Source organism: Globicephala melas, chromosome 13 (genome assembly GCF_963455315.2).
Source record: "Globicephala melas chromosome 13, mGloMel1.2, whole genome shotgun sequence".
Classification (NCBI taxonomy): Eukaryota; Metazoa; Chordata; class Mammalia; order Artiodactyla; family Delphinidae; genus Globicephala; species Globicephala melas.
This window is the reverse complement of record NC_083326.1, coordinates 85,463,332-85,487,745: the sequence shown is the minus strand read 5'-3', so window position 1 is coordinate 85,487,745 and position 24,414 is coordinate 85,463,332. Positions and strand designations below refer to the sequence as shown.

The 24,414-nt window shown below is 44.1% G+C and overlaps 1 protein-coding gene across 9 annotated transcripts in view; it reads left to right on the top strand.

Annotated features, from left to right (window-relative positions):
* LOC132598370 (transmembrane protein 132B-like) overlaps positions 1-24,414 on the top strand; it is a 265,232-nt gene that overhangs the window by 197,103 nt on the left and 43,715 nt on the right. For 4 of the 9 annotated variants that reach the window (XR_009566476.1, XR_011377963.1, XM_060310846.1 and 1 more), the window contains one exon: positions 4,967-5,601. The exons of 3 other annotated variants lie outside the window; for them this stretch is intronic. Coding sequence is in view for 2 of the 6 variants with exons in the window: in XM_060310846.1 (XP_060166829.1) it covers positions 4,967-5,149 (183 nt within the window). In the remaining 4 variants the exon portion in view is untranslated. Of the gene's footprint in view, positions 1-2,020; positions 2,152-4,966; positions 5,602-13,450; positions 13,508-24,414 lie in introns of those variants that run through there. 2 more of the 9 variants (XR_011377964.1, XR_009566477.1) reach the window with 2 other exon arrangements.

Sequence of the window (24,414 nt, the reverse complement as noted above, 5' to 3'; positions counted from 1 at the left end):
AACCTTTGCAGCTACTTAGATTCAAGCAATTACTCAGCTATTATATAGAATAATAAGTTTGCTGTGAAATAATTAGGATGTGCAGAAATAAATGTTATTAATAGAGCCGTGTTACCTATAATAGTGTAATGAACTAATTGCAGAGTTTAGAAGTCTCGTTTGTTTTGAAGTAGTTAAGGTGACGATTTTTAACGTTGTCACTGCCCTGATATAGTCTAGAGATGAAGCAATTTCTACCTCTGGCGTGGGTGTATCCTGGCCAGTGGGCTTCCCTCCACTCTAACTCTATTTTCTAAAATGCCTGTCAGGGCATTTTAAAAAATAACTAGCCTGCATCCTTATGGAGAACAGATTTACATCTAAAAATTCAGCAAGGCACATACATAAACATCACGAAACTCAACGAAAGTACCTTTCAAGCTTTTGTCAAGCACAGCCACATTTTATAACAGCGCTTAAATCAAGGGTTTGCGTGGCTTATTTTAGCCTTGGGTTTCCAAGCAGTTGACATTAACAGTGGTCGTAGAATCAGCGTCTGTATTTTCGCATTCTAGATTATTTTTCTTTTTAAAGCCAAATATTCAAAGCTGCATCAGTGAACATACAGACTTTCTGCAAAGGCCACTTACTTATCACCCTCATTGATCTGAGAGTCCTCCCTCACGGCACCAAGACTCTTTCCTTTGTGTGGCTAGTGAGGGTTCCTGAAAGAGCTGTGCCTTGTTCATCAATTGCTATTCAGAACCAAATCTTTAGTGTGCGGTGATTTTTGCGTTTCTGAAGAGCTGCCTGTCATTGTACAAGATTATCTCGCTGTTAAAATGGGATCACCTAAGCATACTAATCTTCCAAAGTGACTCGCGCCTGAAAGAAGGCCAATGAGTGACTTTCTTTATGTGTCAATTAGCAAGTCCCAGCTTCTCAGCTGGAAAGATGAGAAAGATGGGGAATCCAATATGGTCCTTATTCTGCCAGAGAACAGCTACTGGGTGACTTTTACGTGCCAGGAACTATGGGACAAGGGTCCTTGCAGAAGGCTACTCAGGAAAGAGGAATTTTAAAGCTAAGCTTTTGCATTTATTTAATGTTTCCATTTTTCTCCCTTGGAATTTGAAGGATCAAGGGGAAGCCTGAGGGCAGAGACAGCAAGATCATGTGTGTTTCTTGCTTTGATCCAGAGAAAGGGAATTTAGAGACATGTGAATATCAGGCGTCCAAGCATGGGAAGCCTTATCATCTCGAGGTCAGAGGTGATTGTTTTCCTTGCCTACTTTGTTGTTTTTCTTAAATCTTCAGGAATAAAGATGTTTTACTTCTGTCAACTAGAAATGGGCACTCACCATTGGCTCTTGCCATCTACCTCTACAAGGATTAAATCATGTGATGCTGCAGCCGCTGACTTTCAGCGGCCCCTGAAAGGAGTTCAGGGTGGAGAGCAGGAAGGAGGCCCTCTGTGCTCTGGGAAAAACTGGCAGAACAGGTCTTCAGAGAGTTAGAGATTTTCAGGAGCTGATTTTATGAGCCCAATTCTTGTGTCTCCTCGTATCTAGAAAAGCCCTAAAATCCTTCACGGTGACGACCGCTCCTTGAGACTAGCAGAAACCTTCTGCAAAGAATAAGTGCTCAGTTGCATGTACCCCCCCTTCACCAAAATCACATATATTCTGACCTTCTCCCCGTCTCTTTGAGCAGGTCCTCAGAGCTACCTGAAACGCTGTCTCCCGGGCTGCAGTCCTCATTTTGCCCCAAATAAAACTTAACTCGCACCTCTCACGTTGTGCATTTTTTTTTAAGTCGACACATCCAAGGTTAAGAAAAAAAGAAAAACAAAATCCCATCTGTACCCTGTAGGATGTTTCACCTATAGCAATAGAACCACTCAAGCAGTAGTGATTAAGCCATAGACCAAGAAACGTTTCATTTGCAGGGAGTGCAGAGGGTGGTGGTTTTGTGACTGTTCAGCCTCTCCTTGATGTCGCTTGGCCTGTTTCCTTCCTTGCTTGCTGTCATACTTTCCCAGTTGGCCTTTCATCCTCATGCTGTCGCCTCACGGTAACAAGATGCTGGAGGCAGGTCCACGCGTAACTTCCTGACACTCGTGTCTCCTGGAGAAGGAAACCTGAAGACAAAGCGTGGCCTCAGTTTTATCAGGTAGGGGCTGGGTCTCGGCCACTTCCTACTATATCTTCTCAGGTCACCTGACCACTGCCAGGAAGGACAAGAAAATGTCCAGCAAAGCCATCTGGAGCGCCATGACTAACCACAGCCAATCAGAATCCACACCCTGAGGCTGGACACGTCATTGCTCAGAGGCAGTTAAAAAGGGAGATAATGGATGGGTTGACCACCCAGGGTCAGCGCCATCTTCACCAGACGCTTCATCCAGAGACCTGAGAAGTCCAGCCTGTGGCTGTGTCTTATGTGTGTGCTGCACATGGCACAGGAAGGCTTTGGTCTTGAGTCCGCTGGCTCAGCTCTGTCACTCCACACCAATGCTCCCTCCCGGTCCCCATAACAGTGGCTTGGATAGACGGGCCATCAGCTGTGACTCCTGTGTCCCGCTGACCCCTCTGCTATGTCTCTGCCACCTGAATACCCGTGGGTGGACCTTGGAGGTTTAGACAAGTGCCACCCTCTTCCCCCCGCGTTATGGTCTTTGCATTCTTTGGTAAAAGAGAGCAATTCCCCCTGGGCAAGCATGGGGGGCCTTCCCCAGGGGAAATGAGAAATTATGTCTCTTGGCCACGACGTCCACCAGGAAATGCCCTGCTTTCCGAGAACCGAGGGAGAGAGAAATAGCGTTCCCAGCCCCTTCCTGAAGATGAACCACTGCCTTTCCAAGTCTTCTCTTTTGAAAGCAAAAGCACTTCTTATTGGGATCTGGAAGAATAAATCATGCAGGAATACCCTAACATACTTCAGGGGTGGAGATGAAAGAGGTTTGATTCCTTGTGGAAGAAATGGGCAGAAAGAGCATTCTGGACACAGTGAGAGGGTGGATGAAGCTGCATCCTGTGGCAGGTCTGGGTTCTAAAGAGGAGAATAAGATAAAAACCATGTCTAGTCAAAATAGCTCCATAAGCCCAGCAGAACCAGGGTTACTGCTAAAGTGCACATAGATCATTATTGTAATTGTTAAGGGATTATGTCGTATAAAAAATGAAGGTCTTGGGCTTCCCTGGTGGCGCAGTGGTTGAGAGTCCGCCTGCCGATGCAGGGGACACAGGTTCGTGCCCCGGTCCGGGAAGATCCCACATGCCGCAGAGCGGCTGGGCCCGTGAACCATGGCCGCTGAGCCTGTGCTCCGCAACGGGAGAGGCCACAACAGTGAGAGGCCCACATACCACAAAAAAAAAAAAAAAATGCAGGTCTTTTCAACATCAAAAATGCACTCAGTGCAAAATGTGCCTCCTTTCATGACACCCACTTCTGCTGCCTTTTAGTGGACACATCTACAGAAACTCACAGCACAGGGAAAGTGGGTGCATGCAGAAATGCGGGGACCCATCTATCCTGGCACCGAACGCTGTCTCTGTGCGTGCTAATTGGTTAGAAATAATATCCCCAAACTAGGGAAATTCACAAACCTTAGATCCCTCTGCAGTTCAGACTCCAAATTTATTTATTTTTTAAATAAAAAGGGCCACTTTTTCATGAGAAGGATCGCATTTGGGGGAGTAGCTGTCTCGTGATGTGATAACTACAGCATAATAGCAGTAATTATACTTCCTGTTAACTGGCTTTCATTTGATTGTGGAACAGACCTATTAAGTCCAAACAAGGCATGCCATCATTTAATAACATACAAGAAAACCGGAACCGTTCTGTAATTAAGTTTTCAGGGCAAAGATGACTTCAGGAAGTGACCTAAATATTTCTTTTTGACAGAGGAGAATTTTTTTCTCAGCAAACAATTTGGGAAGAAATAGGAGGATTAAAAGACAGAGTAAATTGAATAACCCTGGCAGCAAACAGAGCAGTTGGATTTATTCACCCTGTTGAACAAATGTGATCTTAAGTGATGCTCACAGAATGCATGTTGGGATAAAAAAACAATAAAGCGTCTCCTTTAGCCCCATATGATTTAAAGAAATTCCTGCTATAAATTAAAGATCAGTCTGTGTATTTGTTTTGACTCAAAATACAAGGTGACAGCCAATGGATTAACTTGACAGATGTGCAAGGAAGTTGTGTTAGGTTTGCCCAGGTAACATAAAAGTGTTTATTAAGAAAAGTGGTAACATTCTAGGCAACGGTGCTCCCCCCAAAAGCGTTGATCTGACAGAATATAACCAACAAGCCCACAGAGCACAGTCATACAATAGCCCCTTCCAAGAGAAGCTGTCTTTTTACCCCACTGAAGCCCCTGCCACGCTCTGGGTCTGGGAAAAACCACATGGAATGAGAATTACAAGAGCCTCCAGAATCGGAGGCTCTTTGCCCCAAATAAAACTTAACTCACAGCTATACATCCTTTTTATACGTCCCTTTTTCTCTGGGGACTCAAACGCCTGGGGGATCCAGACCCAAAATATAAGTAAGTGATCCCCACTAAGTGATGAGTGTGAAACCAAGTCCCCCTAAAACTGAGCTCCTCTGCTGAGTTTATGATTAACCTCTCTACCCAAAATGTCATTCCCTTTCTCATCCAACACTGTTCCCCTCAAGACTGAGGAGTATCAGAGAAAAGAGGGGATGGAAATTGCACACAAGCCCCTGTGTCCCTGTGTCTAAAGTAAAGGCCAGGCCTGCGCTGAGTCTCAAAACACTGGCTCAAGAGTGAGTGATTAGGAAATGTGAAGATGGGAAAACAAAGAATGCCTGTTGGCCCGGGAAACTGGTAACAATCTAGACTACAAGCCAGCCCCATAGTAGAGTCACTGAGCTCCCAGTTTCCTAAAAGATGGAGATAAAGGTGTAACTCACATTCCTAAGTTGTTTGTTTGTTTTTTTTTACCTCCACCAGCTGAAAACTTCTGACCGAAAGCACGTACACCCCAGACCAGCTGAAACCAGAAAATTGGCGATGCTCAAAGCTTCAACCTTGATGCCAGCCCATCCGAGAACTGAGCACGAGCTGATCATGTCGCCTGCAGCCCCCTCCCCCTCCCTCCCACTGCCTTTAAAACCTTTGTCTCCCGACCGGTAACTTGGAGATGGTCTTAGGACATTAGTCCAACATCTTCCCGGGTTGCTGGCCTCCTGGATAAAGCAAATTTCCCTTTTCTACAAACACTTGCCTCTCAAGTATTGGCCTTTCAAGCAGCGAGCATCTAAACTTGGGTTCGTTACCGGCCTCACCAGGTTACAAGTTTATCAAGTAGGGACCATGCACCATCTAAGGGGAGGGAGACTTGAGACCCAGTCCTGGGTCCCACTGTCATGTGAGAAGACAGACTAGGGGCACCAGATCCTATGATTTCAACAGGATCTAGAAACCTCGATTTTTATGTGACACCTCCCACCCTTATTTTTATTAACTAATTTAAAAATATTTTACCCTGCCCATTGGGTCCAGACTATGGGTAACCCCTCTTCATCGCCTTATGGCAGAAGACGTTTTCCATAAGAGTTGAGAAAGAGGACTTCCCTGGTGGGGCAGTGGTTAAGAATCCACCTGCCAATGCAGGGGACACCGGTTTGAGCCCTGGTCTGGGAAGATCCCACATGCCGTGGAGCAACTAGGCCCGCGCGCCACAACTACTGAAGCCCGCGCGCCTAGAGCCCGTGCTCCGCAACAAGAGAAGCCACCGCAATGAGAAGCCCGCGCACCACAACGAAGGGTAGCCCCCACTCGCCACAGCTAGAGAAAGCCCGCGTGTGGCAATGATGATCCAACGCAGCCATAAATAAGCTTATTAGGACAGGACAACCCGGTTTAAAAAAAAAAAAAGTTGAGAAAGAAAGGCTGTGCTTGCAACTTCACAAGGATGTTGAGGATATCCTAATTCACCCTAATTCACCCCATTCTAGATATAGCTCTGCTTTTTGACTCAGTTGATGAATATCAGGAGTGTTATTTTTTATTTTTTTTTCGGTACGCGGGCCTCTCACTGTTGTGGCCTCTCCCGTTGCGGAGCACAGGCTCAGCAGCCATGGCTCACGGGCCCAGCCGCTCTGCGGCATGTGGGATCTTCCCGGACCGGGGCACGAACCCGTGTCCCCTGCATCGGCAGGCGGACTCCCAACCACTGCGCCACCAGGGAAGCCCAGGAGTGTTATTTTTGCCCCAAATTATCTATGGATTCTGTTCCACAGGAAGACAAAGGCTCCAGGTTGCCTTCCTTGCCCCCTGAAGCAGCCCTGTCTTCTAACTTCTGCCCTGTGTCCCCAGGAAGTGTGACCTTGGGTCGGCTGCCCAGCTTCTGAGTCTCCTTGGATGTCCCTCGGAAAGAGGACAGACGTCTGTCCTCTGCAGATATTTGCCATATTTGTCTGTCTGAGAAACATAGCAGATATCTGCTTAAGCCACTCAAAATAACTGGATTCCATTCAGCTTTGGAAAACCACATAAAATGAGTTTCCCTAAACACTTCCCATGTACGATGTGTAGAATTCACCATCCTTTGTTGGGTGGTACTGTTGATGGTTCAATTTATGCCATTAGGGCTGAGACTAAACGACCCTGTACATTCAAGACAGTGATAACCGAAAATTAGGAAAAAGCAAAAAACATTTCCTCTCTGCCACCTGCCACCTTCCACTTACATACACTCTCGCTTCACCTCCTGGCCCGAGAAGAGTCTGCCTCATCTATTTTAAGAATAGTGCATTTAAGAAAGTGCATTTTCCACTCAGCTCTGACCAGGGCTATCAGGGTAATCCTCTCAATTTCAGCAATTGCAGAAGTTCTCTTAAGTGCCTGCCTGTGTAAGAGGGTCCTGTAATTACAGATGAAATGGCAATCAGCTTTCAATTTTGAACACACGGCGGGGGAGGGGGGGATGTTTTCCACCGTGTCTAGTAAAAGTTTATCAGCTTGTTTATTTTGCTAATGCATTTCTATCCCTAACCACCATGACTTGTCGGGGAGCTCACTGTTAATTAAGGGAAAAGCTGGTTGGGCAGCGTTAGAAATATTGCTGCTTTTTTTTTTTTTCTTTTTCTGGAAACAAGCTCACTTAGAGGATCATTAATGGATGACAATATTCCCAGACCCCAGCTTCTTGGTACCTAAGAGAACAGAAAAAAATTATATCAATTAAAAAGCTTTATGGGACTTCCCTGGTGGCGCAGTGGTTGACAGTCCGCCTGCCGATGCAGGGGACACGTGGTCGTGCCCCGGTCCAGGAGGATCCCACGTGCCGCGGAGCGGCTGGGCCCGTGAGCCATGGCTGCTGAGCTTGCGCGTCCGGAGCCTGTGCTCCACAACGGGAGAGGTCACAACAGTGAGAGGCCCGCGTACCTCAAAAAGGAAAAAAAAGCCTTAAGAAGTAAATTAACCTCCGGAAACTTTAGGAAAATAAACTATTCGTGGAGGTCTCCTGGGAGGCCCCAATGGGGGTTGAGCGTGTTGGAAAACGGCAAACCTTCTGCAGTGGATAAGAAATGGAATGAATGAAGCCGTGAATATTGGCACAAACAACACAAAATGTTACAAAACACTTTCAGAGAAAAGACTTCCCTCTCCAATGTAAATCTGCTTCTGTGTTAGAGTCCGTGGGGGTTTTATACTCTAGAAAGAATGGTTATGATATGACAAAAATAGTAGCAGTAGCCAATGTTACTTGAGCTGCATGCGAAAAGCACATTTCTACTGATTTTCGTGGACAATCTCATTTAATTTTCTCATCCCTAATATATGTGAAGGAGATAATGATCATATACGGACTAGAGATTAGTTACTCCGTGACGTCAAATCACTCAGGGTCTCAGCTAATGAGTTAATGTGAGGGTGTGAATCCCCGCTTCCTTCACATCCCACGACTCCTGTAGCTCACGCCTCCCCAGAGTTCATGTAAGTCCATGTCCCTTTCCCGTGGGATCTGTAAGGATTTATGGATGAAGCAACCACCTGTCTTCCAGATCCACATCCCATCAGGGTGGGTCTGGGTTATGGTTCCCAAGCAGTTGCTATTATAAATAGGTTTTCAACTTCCATTCGTGTGTGTGTGTGTGTGTGTGTGTGTGTGTGTGTGTGTGTGTGACATTTGTTAGCAGGTGCATTTACACATCTAGCCGACTCAAGCCTGATTGCCTGGGTCCAAAATTATCATGCACTTTGACTGCAAACAGGGAGATGATATTGAGTAATTATAATAGGGTCTTCATTTTCTGTAAACACCTCTTCATTCAAATTGGGAAGTTTACTCACCCTTCGATGTAACAAGCTCCCGAAATCTGTCTGGGCAAATAAATGTTAATATTAACAGCTTGCACCAGATGGCAATAAAAATGACTGCTATGACTTAGATGAGAGTGAAGCCCTCACCGACCAGAAAGTCCTAGGACCTTGAAGTTATTGAGAAGATATCCACTTTGCAGAAATTAAAGCTAAAACCACAAATAACCAACATGCCTAACGTGTGGTTTCTGTACTGGAGTTTGCTCAAGTACATTTGTTTTCTGGGTTTTCCACCCTGTCACGGTACTTGCAGTCATTTCTGTAAGTGCCCTCAGGGAAGCTAAATTCGTATGGTTAATAAAGGTGGAATGAGCGTTTTCAAGCCTGTTCGCGACCACAGAACCTCCACGACAGTACGTGAGCATCCAGAAATGAAAACTATGGTTTTTTGTTTTGTTTTGTTTGTTTTTTGCGGTACGCGGGCCTCTCACTGTCGTGGCCTCTCCCGTTGCGGAGCACAGGCTCCGGACGCGCAGGCTCAGCGGCCATGGCTCACGGGCCCAGCCGCTCCACGGCATGTGGGATCTTCCCGGACCGGGGCACGAACCCGTGTCCCCTGCATCGGCAGGCGGACTCTCAACCACTGCGCCACCAGGGAAGCCCGAAAACTATGTTTTGATACAAGCCAGCTCCACTCCCCAGGACGCTACTCCAGGCAAAATGAAAGAGGAAGGGTCATAGTCTCGAAAGCTCCTGCCTCCTGCCTTTCCCTTTCTTTAGATCTGCAGATAACTTCTCTTGTTGAGATGCTTCTGTTGAGATGCTTGTGAGCTCCTCCCTGCTGCCTTGTAACAAGGACAGAAATGCTTGTTCCAAGGCCTTGTGGAGAAAGGAGCCTCCTTTCATCTCCAGCCTGTGCCTCTCCATCCTATATGTCCTAAACCGCCCAATCACACCAAGCCCCCGGACGTCTCCCTACTCCCAGCTCCGAGTGCAGCAGGAGTCTGAAAACATTGTATTGAATCCTTCTAAGTATCTGGGGTGTATTGGGAATGCAACGGCAGTTCCATGAACATTTGTGGAATTACCTTAAAAAACACCAGTTGTTTTCTTATCTAGTTTGGATACTAGCTCCTTTATCAGATAGATGGTTTGCAAATATATTTTCCCATCCTGTAGGTTGCCTTTTCATTCTGTGGATGGTTTCCATGGTTGTGCGGAAGCCTTTTCATTTTCTGGAGTCCCACTTCTCTATTTTTGCCTTTGTTGCCTGTGATTTTGGTGTCATGTTACTGCCAGGACAGCTGTGCCGTGACGAAGTTTATTATGTGACACCACTTCCAAGCCTCAGGAACAAAACACAGCAGGAACTGAGGGGGATCTCGATCCAGATGCCTGGGCTGAGTCAGGACCTCGATTACACCCAGGCTCTTGAAATTCCTGAGAACGTTGGAATAGTTACCCCAGTCCCTGCCCCCCAGAACACAGACCCGGTCCCCCCATCAGTGACAAGGGGGCCACGCGGTCAGATGTGTGGGTACTCTTGCTTCCAGATGGGCACTTCCTGTGTGTCGTTGGATGCTAGGTCCTGCTGAAATTCACCTGCTCCAGAAAAACCACTGGGAAAGAAAATCTAAATCTAAAACATACATAATTTTAACATTTTCTTAAGTATAGTGCAAGTGCACAGAGCATTCCTTTTAATTTTGAAGAGCTTCTGTTTATAGGATAATATTGCATCATATGGATAATTTGAGAAACTCAAAGCTTTGGTGAAATACCCTTTGTTTAAGGTTCTTAGTTTTCTGAGACTCAGTTTCCCACACTGAGGTCATTCACGTGTCATACTCTGCTCTCTACAAGGAACACATGTTCTATTATTTACCTTGTTCTTATAATTTTTTTTTTACTATAAATTGACTTTTTTAAACTTTAATACTTATTTTCCCTTTGTAATAGGCCAAAACATCTATACAATTATGCATCTGATGTCCCAATCATGCTTCTTTTTATATAGAACAAGAATGAACGTCACCATAATGATGAAATCAAATGTTTATCCATATATCTTAATATCTCTCACCTCGTGGTATAAATGTCACACTGGGCTAAATGTTCTTTGAAGTTTATGCATGTCTGCAGAAGTCAGGGTTTTATCAGAGAAGAAGAGATAAAGCAAATGATACAAAATGTAAGATGGATTGTAGGGAAGAGATCACATGAGTCCTGGGAACTGCCTAAGAGTCCGATGTAAGGATTCAGTCCCTGCTTCTTGAGTGTGGCCAGAAGTTGGGAGGAGAACACACACATGCAGCTGGGGAGACTCAGGACAGACTAGCACTTCTGGCTTCCTCTGTCGAGTCATCTGAATTCCTTCTCTTTACATTCTCCAGAGTGATGCTTCAAGGTTGAATGCTGACCTTGACCATCTATTTTTTTTTAAATCTTTGAAGGTTCCTCATCGCTCTTGGCTAGAGTCCAAACGCCTTCATTGATTATAGGTCCCCGAAAGATCCAGCCCCTCTTTCCCGTCCTGTCTGGTGATACACAACTGTTTCCTTTGCAGCCCAGCCTCAAGCCACATTGAAATCTCCGCAGGTCCTGAGCTAAGCAACTCCCATCTTTGAAGAATGGACATGTCCTTTTCTTTCTGCCTGGTCCACCTTTCACTATTCAAATACATCCCCATCTGTTTCTCCTCCAACCTTAATTTTCTATTATTCAACCTAGAGGCATCCTCCCTAGAGGAATGCTCCCTTGACCCTTACTAAATTTTTTTTTAAAGAGATGTCACAGTTAAAAATGCTTCTGGGCTGAATAATTTCATTTGTTGGATCCCAAGGAGATGGAGGCAGAAAGTGGTCCAACGGGGTTACCTTCCACTCAATTGCTTTCACATGCAGCACCCAGACTGCTACCTTCTCCATGGAAGGAGAAACTTCCAGTTGTCGGTCCTGAATCTCTGAGCTGGCTTTTCTTACAGCTGTGGGTAGGAGACGGGGTATGCTGCAGCCGACTACCTAAGTGCCGTGGGGGACCCTCTGCCCTGTTGGGAAAAAAAGGAACTTCTCCCTCCAGGGAAGGAGCTGTACATCATTGATATTTGTTAGCATCCTCTATCTAAGCCCAAATCCATTATTTCCTGCATCCATAAAATCCAGTTTCAACTTTCTTTTGCATCATTTGAGACACAAAGGGATACGTCCCTCTCTGATTTATTCAGGGCCACTTTTCTGCCAAAAGTGCTTGAACACATCAAAGGAGGTTGAGGAAATGAATCGCATCTTATCCACGTGCCCTGTGTGTTGCAATATAGATATTTTATAGGAATGAGTGTGATGAGTTTGACACCATCTATTACCATCATCTCTTCCCTTGGAGGGGTTAAAAAAACATAAAAGGCAGATGGGAGTCCAATTTGGGAACCGAGATTTTCCTGAGAAGCCTCCAAGTTACATTCCTAGGGATTCCTGAGATACCGTGTTCAGGGTCCGGATAAAGTACTCACCGTGTAAGAGAACCATCTCTTCACTAGCCTTTGACCCCAGGAGCTTGTGAATCAGGAAACCTAGCCAGCGGGTAATATGAGACACTCGATAAATGCTTAGAGAATGAATGATTGCATGAGATTGTTTAAATTCTTTGATCTGATCAAAGACATAATTTTGTTTTAAGAATGGATGGTAGCTCTAGTTTTAGCTTTTTGAGGAACCTCCATACTGTTCTCCATAGTGGCTGTATCAATTTACATTCCCACCAACAGTGCAAGAGGGTTCCCTTTTCTCCACACCCTCTCCAGCATTTATCATTTGTAGATTTTTTGATGATGGCCATTCTGACCACTGTGAGGTGATACTGTAATTTTGATTTGCATTTCTCTGATAATTAGTGATGTTGAGCATCTTTTCATGTGCTTTTTAGCCATAAAAGAATCTTAAAACGAGTGGATAGATGTATAACTGATTCACTTAGCTGTACACCTGAAACAAACACAACATTGTAAAACAACTATACTGCAATAAAATTTTTTTAAAAAAGAATGGATGATCTGTGAGTCTCTTGCCTACCCTTAGTTCAAGACCACAGTTAGGCAACTCTCGGGTGTATTGTTTTTCCAAGTAATACCCCAAACATTTTATTCTTCCATACATATATATTTTTTTAATAGCAGAAAGATTTCAGTAGTGGCTTCTGTTTATGTGAGAGATGTGTGGGCAGGAGCTCCAGGCATAGGCATCAAAAACGAGTTAAAAAAAAACAACAGACAAGTTTTAAAAGCCTATGAAATCCCGTGGAATAAGAAACATTCCACCCATCCTGCTGGGTTGCCTGATTAACATCGGAGTCTGATTTAAAAGACAAAGAATCTAAATAAGAGGTTCCTTTGAAAGGGATGTACAAACTCAGGAACCAATTTAAAACCCTTGAAAAATGTGTTTCTGAGCTGTACGTAAGGGGCCTGGAGGGCACCAGGCCACTCCCGTTGCACCACTGAGTTGGAGGTATAGGAAGTAATTTCCATTCTTTTTGTCTTATAACAAGGTTCTTGATGAGTATGAAGATAAAATTGCAGTATTTGGCAATCCCTTTCCTTCAAGGAGCCTGGATCCCTTAGCTGGACCTTAACTTGTTAGGAGGTAATGGGAAATCTGAGGGTGAATTTGACCTACGATGGACTAACTTTTGACACCTAATAAAATCCGGGTTCATAGAGTCTGTGGATGTGAGAAGTGTATCATTTTCATCATCAAACACCTTTCCATTTAATCGATTGCATTCCCTAAATACAATTGCAAATGAATGGGATTCGACCCAGCACATCCATCACCTGGAAATTGGCAGGAGGTGAGGAAGGGCAGCATCTCCTTGTTACACGTGGACCAGAAGAAAATCCTCAGTCAGTTTCCACGTAAAAGAGCTTCCATCTGGCTTTGCAGAGACAAGTCACAGCAAGCCTGCGATGGGGTCTGGAAATGTTCAAAATTGTCCTGCAGAAGTAGTCGTTTGGGGAAAATCCTAATTCTCTGAAGTCATTTATGCCACTTAAAGCCCCCAACATGCTTGTGGCTCCTTTGAAACACAGAGATAATTTGCGTGATTTTAATTATAAAGGTACTTTTCAAATTTATTGCATTTTTAACTGATTTTTGTTGTTTTTAATTGCAGAAGTCGTACCCAGTTGATTCATAGATATATAAGGAGAAAGTCGCCCGAAGATCATTGGGTCCAGAGCTCAACCAGAGCTTCCAACTCCAGTTGGAAGTACTGTTAAGAACTTCTTACACGTTCTTCCAAATCTCACTCTTTCACTCACTCTGCAGCCCACCCGGCCATTTCTAATAAAGCTCCCTTTCTCTAAATATTTACATCAATGTAATTTGATTTCTCATATACAGCTCCATAGCTCACCCCAGCGGTACTTTTAAAGGGTGGATTAGGAAAAAAAAAAAAAAGACAAACAAATAGAAAAACGCCTTTCTCAAGAAAGTTTGCCACAGTCTACCAGAATATTGTCCTGAGTATTTTGAAAATCTAAGATCACTGTGAATATGAACTATGACCCCCCCAGAGTTGCTCGCAACCTGCACAACTGTACGTGGTGACCCTCGGCCAGAACATGAGATGCTCCCCTCCCTGCACCCACAAACAGCCCTCCCCTACTCACACACCCCATCTGCAAATACCTGAGGGCCTCACTTCCCCATGGTCACTTCTGTGCAATTCTTCTGTCCGGTGTTTCTTTCTCTTTTCCCTGTGTCAATCCAGACACCAAACTGAGCCTGATTTTCTGGTTCAATAACGTCCCATCCTAACAAGGATTTCAGAGGTTTAGTTCAGTGGTTCCCAAACGGGGTAACTTCTGCACCCTTGGCCAGGGGATATTTGGCACTCTCTGGAGACATTTCTGGTTGTCGTGTCCTGCAAGGGGATGACAGTAGGTAGATAGAGGCCAGGGATGCTGTTAAACAGCCTACAATGCGCAGGACAGCCTTCCCACAACACAGAGTTATCCGACCGCAGATGTCAATAGGGCCAAAGTGGACACACCCTTATTTAGTCCCTTTGCTGAGGGCATCCAGGGCTGTGGGGAAAAGGCCCATCACTCTGCCTCCTGCCACCCCCCTGGTTCCCACCCCAGCTCTCTCCACCCTCACATCCCTCTGCCCTCAGAGCTCTCCATTCCCCTTGACCTCAGGACAAATGGGCTCTTTGCCAGAGCTCCCCACTGAGCAACACCCTGCCCTCCCTGAATCTTTATAGCCGTTCACTTAGTAACTCGTCCCACAGAGACGTCCCCAGCCCAAGGGGACTTGCCAAGACATTTCCCTGGGAAAGGTCTCATGTAAACCAATAAGGGAGCAGAAAACTTCCAGCTTTGCAAATACATTTGGAAGTTATATTTTATTCAAATTTGAAACATAGTTTAACCAGTGTGTGATAAGAAACGCGAATTCAATAGGACTGTATTTGAATAACTGGGAATAATGGGTGTCACGTAAATTAGAAATAAATCTTCAAGAACCAAGTTACTTCACAGCTGATTGGCTGAATAGATTGTAAACTTAGCTAATGTTACTGCTCCATTATGGCACCAATTTCGCCAGGAAAATAAAAACACCAGCAATTTTCAACTCATTCTCCCTGACATCAGGGCTTGGGATCTGAACCAGAGAAGGGAGACATTACGTATGAGTATTTTTAACAATACGATCTCAGTTTATCTTTATGCTACTTGGTGATGTGGGTGTTATGATGGTCTTCATTTTATAGACCATTTAACCCAAATTCAGAGTAGTAAAATCAGTTTCTAAATCAGTTCATATGATCTCATCTAAATAAAATTAAATATTTAAAAATATATAAACATGTGAAAAGAAAACATTTCACCTGAGAGGATCATTCCTGAAAAAAAAAACCAGAAACCTACAATTCAGAACGTGATAAATCCAAAGTCATCCAGGAGTGACTGGAATGTTTTCTTTTTACCGGCTAAATGGGCACCTCGCTGACACATTTAGCCTCGGGAGGGAGACAAGGAACCCCTCAGGCAAGATGCGGAGATGAACTCAGAACCTCACCCCAGCCTGGCGTGTCCCCGGGAAGCCTACAGAATCCTGCGGATTGCACGTCAGACTTAAACCCTGTCCCACCTGCGCAGACCCTCACTGAGATGCTGTAGCAGTGAACCCTCATCCCAAGTCACACCCGCTACAGACAGCACCACTCTCGTGCCCTCCTTCATTATATCTGCCCTTAAACCTCACAAAGCCCCATTCTCTTTCAACCCTTCCCTGTTTTTCCTGTGCGTTACATCCTTCTTTTTTTTTTTGCAGTATGTGGGCCTCTCACTGTTGTGGCCTCTCCCGCTGCGGAGCACAGGCTCCGGACGCGTAGGCTCAGCGGCCATGGCTCACGGCCCCAGCCGCTCCGCGGCATGTGGGATCTTCCCGGACCGGGGCACGAACCCGTGTCCCCTGCATCGGCAGGCGGACTCTCAACCACTGCGCCACCAGGGAAGCCCTGTTACATCCCTTCTTGATGAACTTTCTGTCCTCTGTGGATCTCACGAGCAAGCCTCTTAATTATCCTTGTGCAAAGACCATCACGACCTGGTCCTCTCGTCTTTCCACTATGCTTACCCAGCCAATTCAAAACTCCTGAGGACTTCAAACACCTACCTAGGCCATACCCATGCCCAGGCTGTCAGGGGCTAGAGGACAATCTCTCAAGATATTCTTGATTTCTCTACTAGTTCCTGGTCTCCAGCCCTGAGCTGACCCCCACGGCCACTCAACTCTCCCAGGACATGAATCCAGGTATCTTCCTCAACAAGTCCCTTTCCCAATCTCTGAATCATTTCCCACACTCCCAGCTCTCAGGGAAACTCCTGCCTCCCAAGTCTTGGAAGCAACAGAGACTATCAGGTGGGATGGTCCTTTGTTTCCTGACTCACTCCTTGTCTTTACCTGCTATCACATTCGGGAAATTATCACCTTGTTGGTTTCAATGGACCAGGTCTCACCTCGACATCCTGTCTTCTCCTTTATTCTTCATTCTTCCCATTCTCATTCTCATGCTTCCCATCCAGATGTTCTTCTGAAATTGCCCCTAGAAGATCACTGATGACCTTCTGATGGCCAAAGCCACGTGCCCTTCTTTTCTCTCTTCTCACATATCTTGCTCCTGCTTTATTCTGATTCCTTTCTCTCTCCCCTCCGGACACATCACTTTGAGAAGTTGAGGGCTCAGACTCTGAGATCAGACTTCTTGGGTTCAAATCCCAGCTCTACTGTTTTCTCACCTGGGGACTTTGGGCAAGTTATTTATTGTCTCAGTGCCCCAGTTAGCTCATCCTGGAAATAGTTGATAATAAGCAGTATCACAGGTCATGAGGTTGACGTGAATGTTGAATTCTTGGCTTTGATGGTTCTAGCCAAGATTTCTGTATCGAACACTTAGCCCCTGGGAATACTGATGTGGGCAACTGGTTCCATAAGTCAAAAGAATTTCCTGTCATTAATTTGTCTAAAAACCCAATTAATTAAAAAAAAAATCTTTACTCTTACTCTCCATCAAACAGCCATCATGGCTCCTTTATAGATCTTCAAAGGTCACTCCTTTTTCTTCTTCTGCACAAATACTGGGACTCCTTTTATTTTCAAAGGTATATTTGATCTCTTTTAAAAAAAATATTGACCTCCTTTCAAATGCGTATTAAGTTTCATTGCAAAGCCATCTTGCTGATGAATGAAAAGCTCTTTCTCCCCTGAAGATCACAAAGAATCTTTGGAATGAGTCAAGGAATGGGTGACATTTGGGGCAAATTCAGGTGGAAAAGAAAGTCTGCAATTTTGACGTCTTGCGATGTGGATTATGATGGACTCAACCTGTGGGTGCGGGGGACACGTCTCCTTCTTTCTTACTGTTCAGTCTTTATGAATCAAAAGTGGGGGTTTTAAATTCTGCACTTCCACCATCTATTCTCCCACAAGAGTATAAATACAGTCGTTATATTGTAATATTTGATGTCTCTTAGTGTGTGACAGTCTTGAGGGCCTCCTGTCTGTTGTTGTCACATTTCTTTCTCACCTGGGTTCTCCTCCAACTTTCCAAAGCCCCCCGCCTTTTTTTTTTCCACCTGTATTTATCAAGGAGAAAGTTGGGAGGAGAGGAGAGAGGCACCATGATCAAAGACATTTAATGGTGCTTTGCCAAGGCCAAGTCTGAATCAAATCTTCTCCATGCCAAAGATCGTGCTTGTGTTCTGACTCTGAACAAGGGATCGGGGCAGCGGGGGCAGAGAGCAACTCCATCATCTAATTTCAAACCAAACTTCGACCCCAGGTCATAAAGATACGGGACGCACATCCTATTCCAGCAAAGACGAGGGAAAGGAAGTTCCATCACATCTCCCAGCGCAAATAGTTCAAGCCTGTGGGGTTCCCCCTCTGTTGGCATGAGTGGGACGCCAGTGGTCAGTGACAAAGGTGGTCCCTGCCTCCCCTCTGTCTCCTGTCCTCCACCCCCAGCTGTGTCTGCTGTAGGCAGCACTTGGGGGACCCTGGAAACAGAACCCCCAAAGCATACAGCGACCTTTCAATCCAGTGTCTGCGACTAGACTTTTCACGGTTCCCAATCCAGATAAATTTGACTTTCTGTTTTTTTTTAATCCTATTATATTATCCAATATTTTGTTAATTCTCTAAGCTATTCTCTTATATTTTCCAGATCTGCCTTAATAGTCGGGCCCTCAATCCGCAGACTTCTACAAATGTGTTTATCTACACACTCAAATGTTACTGATTTCATTCACAAAGGCCAATTATAGCCCAGAAGAGAACTGTTCCTAAGGACTTTGAGAACAAACAGGGAAACAGCTCACGTGGATTTCACTGAGGTCTGATATGGCGTGCTTGAATTCATGCCAGTTGAATTTACTAGACGAAAGAAAAATCAGATTTCTTTGAAGTAAAACACCTTTTATCTCTGGGGTTTAGTTGAGAAAAGCTTAACAGAAAAGAACGTGCCAAACGTAGGGCTGCTAAAGTCTCATTAAATTGGAAACTGGAGAATTATCGACCGTTAAATAATTCACCTTCATTAAGAGGAGAGGGGGAAACATCAGAAAAAGATGTGCATCTTTTCACCCTTGAAATGCATGTGTTTGATTGTTTTCTCCAGGTTAACATTTGTACTAAGGCTCTTCTCCAACACTTCTGCAAATCATTCCTGACAAGTCTTTTCCTTCTTTCCACTGTTCTGAAGTGAACTGATAAGGGCACAGCAATGGAAACATCTCCAGCCTTCTTAGAGGGTGACTGGGCCTCCAGGAGCACGAGATCGTCCTTTCTCTGCAAACTGTGGGCCATCCTACAAGACTTACTCCCAAGAGCATCTTCACTATGTAACCTTTCCTGTCTCCTTGTGGATATACACACACAGGCAGAGCTAATGTCTCCCATATTTGTGTGCCTATAGACTTCTTGACATACCAACATTTACAGATGTGTTATATTTCATAATTTACACTGGGGCCCACCAGCTGAATCCAGCTGACAGCCTTCAAGTTTAAACTGGTAAAACAGCTTCTAAGGAACTCCTACAACTCAATAACAGAAAAAATAAATAAATACACAATTAAAAATGACAATTATAGGGGCTTCCCTGGTGGCGCAGTGGTTGAGAGTCCGCCTGCCAATGCAGGGGACACGGGTTCGTGCCCCGGTCCGGGAAGATCCCACATGCCGCAGAGCGGCTGGGCCCGTGAGCCATGGCCGCTGAGCCTGCGCGTCCGGAGCCTGTGCTCCGCAGCGGGAGAGGCCACAGCAGTGAGAGGCCCGTGTACCACACACACACAAAAAAGACAATTATAAAATGGGCAAAGGACCTGAATAAACGTTTCTCCAAAGACGATATACAAATGGCCACCAGGTCTATGAAAAGGTTCTCAACATCACTAAACACTAGGGATAAAGAAAATCGAAACCAAGATGAGATATCACCTCGCATCTGTTAGGCTGGTTATTACCAAAAAAACAAAGATACCAAGTGTTGGGGAGGAGGTGGAGATATCATGACCCTTGTGCTCTGTTGGTGGCAGTGTCAAATGGTGTATCCACTAGAGAAAACAGTGCGGAGGTTCCTCAAAAAAATTAAAAACAGAGTTACTGTATGACCCAGCAATTCCACTTCTGGGTATATATTCAAAAGAACTGAAGGGATCTCAAAGAGATATTCTACACCTATTTTCATTGCAGAATTATTCACAATAGTCAGGACATGGAAACAGCCCAAATGTCCATCAACAGATGAATGTGTAAAGAAAACATGATACCTACATACAATGGAATATTATTCAGTATTTAAAAAGAAGGAAGTCCTGCCATATGTAACAGCATGGGATGGACCTGGAGGACATTATTCTAAGTGAAATAAGCCAGAAACAGAAGGACGAATGCTGCGTAATCCCATTTATATGATGTATCTAAAATAGACAAGCTCATAGATGGAGGTTGGGGGGGGAAATGGTGACTTATTGGCCAATGGGCATAAAGTCTCAGTTATACAAGAGGAATAAATTCTAGAAAGCTGCTGTGTCATGTAGGTTCTATGGTTAACAATACGATGTTGTGTACTTAAAATAATTTTAAGGGGGTAGATCTCATGCTAACACAAAACAAAACCAAACCAAATAAAAGAGACAAGAGGAAACTTTTGGAGGTGATGGACATGTTTAATACCTTGATGGTAGTGATAGTATCATGGGTATATACAGTACGTCTCCTACATACAAACAAGTTCTGTTCCGAGAGCACATGTGGAGGTCCCATTTGTTCGTAAGTCCAACAAAGTTAGCCTAGGTACCCAACTAACACAATTGGCTACAGAGTACTGTACTCTAATAGGTTTATAATACTTTTCACACAAATAATACACTGTACATAAAAACAAACACACAAAAATAAAGAAAACATTTTTAATCTTACATCACAGTCCCTTGAAAAGTACAGTAGTACAGTACAACAGCTGGCATCCAGGGGCTGGCATCCAGTGAACAAGCAAGAAGAGTTACTGACTGGAGGAGGGAGAGGAGGTGGGAGATAGTAGAGCTGAAGGATTGTCAGCAATAGGGGATGGAGGGCGAGCTGCAATTGCACTCACGCCTGAGCGCACGTTCGCATGTTTGAAAGTTCGCAACTTGAAGGTTCGTATATAGGGGACTTACCGTACATATGTCCAAACTCATCAAATCATATGCCTGACTCACGCACAGCTACTTTTGTGCATCAATTACACTCAAGAGCTCTGCATGTAAAGAAGGTGCCCCTCCCTCCTAACGAGTAAAAACCTGAACAGACTGAAAAATGAACAACTCTCCTTGAATCCATAAGAAAGGGGAGGACACAGGTCAAACCGCTGTGGCCATCAGGACCACAATGAGGCCATTATCTTTCACCCTGACGAGTGTTCACCACATTCTTGCTAAACATTTCAGTAGTGTTTCATCAATCACTCCAAAAAAGGGGGGGGAAAGATAGAAATGACAATCCCTATGAAAATATAAAATAAAACTTTTAAAATTCAACCCAGGGCTTCCCTGGTGGTGCAGTGGTTGGGAATCCGCCTGCCGATGCAAGGGACACGGGTTCGAGCCCTGGTCCAGGAAGAGGCCACATGCCACAGAGCAACTGGGCCCTTGCGCCACAACTACTGAGCCTGCGCTCTAGAGCCCGCAAGCCACAACTACTGAGCCCATGTGCCACAACTACAGAAGCCCAGGCACCTAAAACCCGTGCTCCGCAACGAGAGAAGCCACCGCAATGAGAAGCCCGCTCACTGCAACGAAGAGTAGCTGCCGCTCGCCACAACTAGAGAAAGCCCGCATGCAGCAACGAAGACCCAACACAGCCAAAAATAAATAACTAAATAAATAAAATTCAACACAAGGAAATTAAGATTTGTAAATAGTAAATAATAAGCTGAAAATGTAACATCCAAGCACTTTATTCCGCCGTATTTTATAGCAGAAAGGATTCCACTCTCTGAACTATGTCCCTGCTTGGTTACTTCAACTCGTGATGCAACTCTAAGAAAATTAGGAATTATACCAGAAGCGCAAGCAAGTCTCCACTGTGAAAAATAAAAAATTCTAAAACCATGATTTACAAGCCTGTTTGTGATAGTATAGATTATTCAGCCATCCTTAATTCCGGATAATGTAATAAAAATGCCGGTGAGTTAACAATCATTGAAGATGTCTATGTACAATTAAATTCATTCGATACAGATATGCATTGCAATAACGCCTGTCTAGGGGAAGCAGGCCTATTTTCAAATTCTTATTCTTTAAGCCAGCTTCATGTAGGTACAAACTCTAAAAAGCAGCGCACTATTTGCAATATTAAAATTAAACACTCCAAATAAGTAATTTTATACACCGTTTTCCAGAAAGCCCTTCAACCCCCATCTGACTGTAACCATGAGTGCAAAATAGCATTTTACAATTTTATTAGCTGAAGGAGCAGAACAGATTTAAATATATGTGTAATTCTTCTACATGGTACATATCGTAGCTCCGATTTCTCACACCGGATTTACTTAATTTTCTAACACAAAGGGTGGTTTCTGATAGAAATCGAATTTCCCCATATAACTACGTCTAGCCATATAAACATTTTTAAAAGTTGAGTACAAAGTACGTTGGAATCATTATATCAGCTTCATGGGATGGAAGGGGAGCTTTAATCTAATGATACCGTAGTCTCTAAAAGAAGCTTTGGCTTTTTGAAAGAGTGAAAATATGGAGGTCAGAGATTGAAAACTGGCAATTTTCAGATAAACGATAGGTGCTCTATAAAACTCCGTTTAGGTGCACTGTGGTTAAACTTGATCTTAATTAGTTCCCAATTTTTTTTTAAGAGTGAGATTTTTAGATAAACAACCATATTTCAGCCCTCTCTCCTTCTGTTAGATTTCCTTAATCCTGGCCGGAATTCCTATGTGGCAACAATCAGCTGGGTCTGAGAATAAGGACCCCCAGTTCACCCCAGTCCCGATGATTTCCCATGCCTCCCACCCCTTGCTTCTCACTCAGGTATAAGCGTTCACTGCCCCAGTAAGATTTTAAATTGTTTGTGGCAGTCTAGGAGTTAGGCGCACTTAGAATCAAACCCGATACAAAATTTGCCTGTAAACTGATGTCTATCTAAGCCTTAGAGGGTATCAGAGGAGAAATTAAGAAAACAAGCCCATTTAGCATCACATCAAAAAGAATGAAATACCTATAACAAGAAACCTACCTAAGGAGGCAAAAGACCTGGACTCTGACAACTGTAAGACAGGGATGAAAGAAATTGGAGACGATCAAATGCATATTTTAAAATAATAAATGAGCATGGTTCCTGCTGTCAGTTCATTGGAAAACTAGTGGGAGAGACAAACTAAACAGATAAATGGGGACATTAACAAACTAAGAACAAACTGTGAAAACTTTAGGAAAGATATAAATAAACGTGGTCGCTTGGGAATAGTGGTGTGCTAGGTGGGAGGGCTTCCCTGAGGAGGTGACATTAGGATGGAGACCGGATGGTAAGAGGGAGACACTAGTTAAAGACTGAGAAGTTTCCAGGAAAAAAATAGCACATTCAATTGGTTTTCAGTTTCCATCAAGAGCACCCATTCTTCTGCTCTTAACATGTCCTAGGGCTCCATTTTTCTTTCCATGCAAATGTCCTTCTCTTGTTGACCAGGGAAGACGAAGGCCACAGTGACAGAAGATTCAAAGGAACCTGATAGGTCAGCATGCGAACACACCACTTCAAGCTTCAGAAGACCTTGATTTATACTGCCAATTTGCGTCAAACATCTTCTTTTAGAATACAGCTGGGGCTTTTCCAGAAACTCACAGTTCATTTGTTCTTGGTCCTCACCTCCTGTTAATTATCATCCCTTTAAGCCATTCTACTGAGCACAAAAATACCTCCACAAAACAAAGATAGATTGTTGACCTTCAAAAGCGAAAGTGTAGAAGTTACCATCTGATTGCAAAATAAACAGAGCTCATGCCACAGAAGCATCCCATCTCGTTGGGGTGAATGACAGCCTCTCTCAGAAAGCAGATTTTACTTAAATGCTGTAACACACTCAGGTCTCCACTGGATGGCAAAACGTCACCCCACTCTTAGCTGTGTTAGCTCTCCACACGTTATTCATTTATTTTTGAGGGGCGTTGAAGTGCTACATACCTAGTAATTAATGCCAGCAATTCTTTCTGCTATTTCTCTTTGGACGGTGATTTCACATTTCGCAATAATTCTTCATTTCTGTCTTCTGATTGTCTTCTCCCCCCACACACTCATTTTAACGGATGTGTGCCTCCCAAAACAATCAGTTGCTTTTGGTTAATGGAATGTTGATAAAGGAAACTGTCAAAATCGAGTTCCATCAGTATCCACGATCATTTCTAAGATAAGATGAAATCAAATTCACTGAAAGTAGAGATTAAAATTTTTGTTCACTCTTTCATGGGCCTGGGAGCATTCCTTGTTTTACTGTAGGACTCAGTTCAGTGGTAAACACTTTGAGTTGGCCACTTTACAGCCATCCTGTTCCTTCCCTGCCATTCTTTACCACAGAGACCGGGAAGCAAAAATATTTTCTGGATTCTCTTGTAACTAGGCGTCACGTGACCCAGTTTGAATCAAGGTCACATACTTGAAATTTTTTAGGGAAAGCAAACCTATTCTAATAAAAAGCAAAGACCTGTGAGAAGAAGTCTGTTGGCACCACCCCCTTTTCTCTCCCTGGAATATAGATGTAAAGGATGGAGATATAGCAGTCATTTTGTGACCATGTGGCAGGAATCACCTGCTGAATTGGGGGGAAAATGAGGGAAGGATCTGGACTCTTGATGACAACATGAACGACCACTTCATCTATAAACTGCCCATATCCAGGCTTCTTACTACAAGAAAACCTAAGTTCTTTATATATTTATAAACTGTAACAGGGATTTATGTTACCCAGAGCTGAAAACATAATCTTACCGTACCTCCCCCTCATTAAGAGCCTTGGACTTAATTCTCTGTGTTCTCTCAATAAAGAATCTCCCCAAAGCATACCTTTTCTTA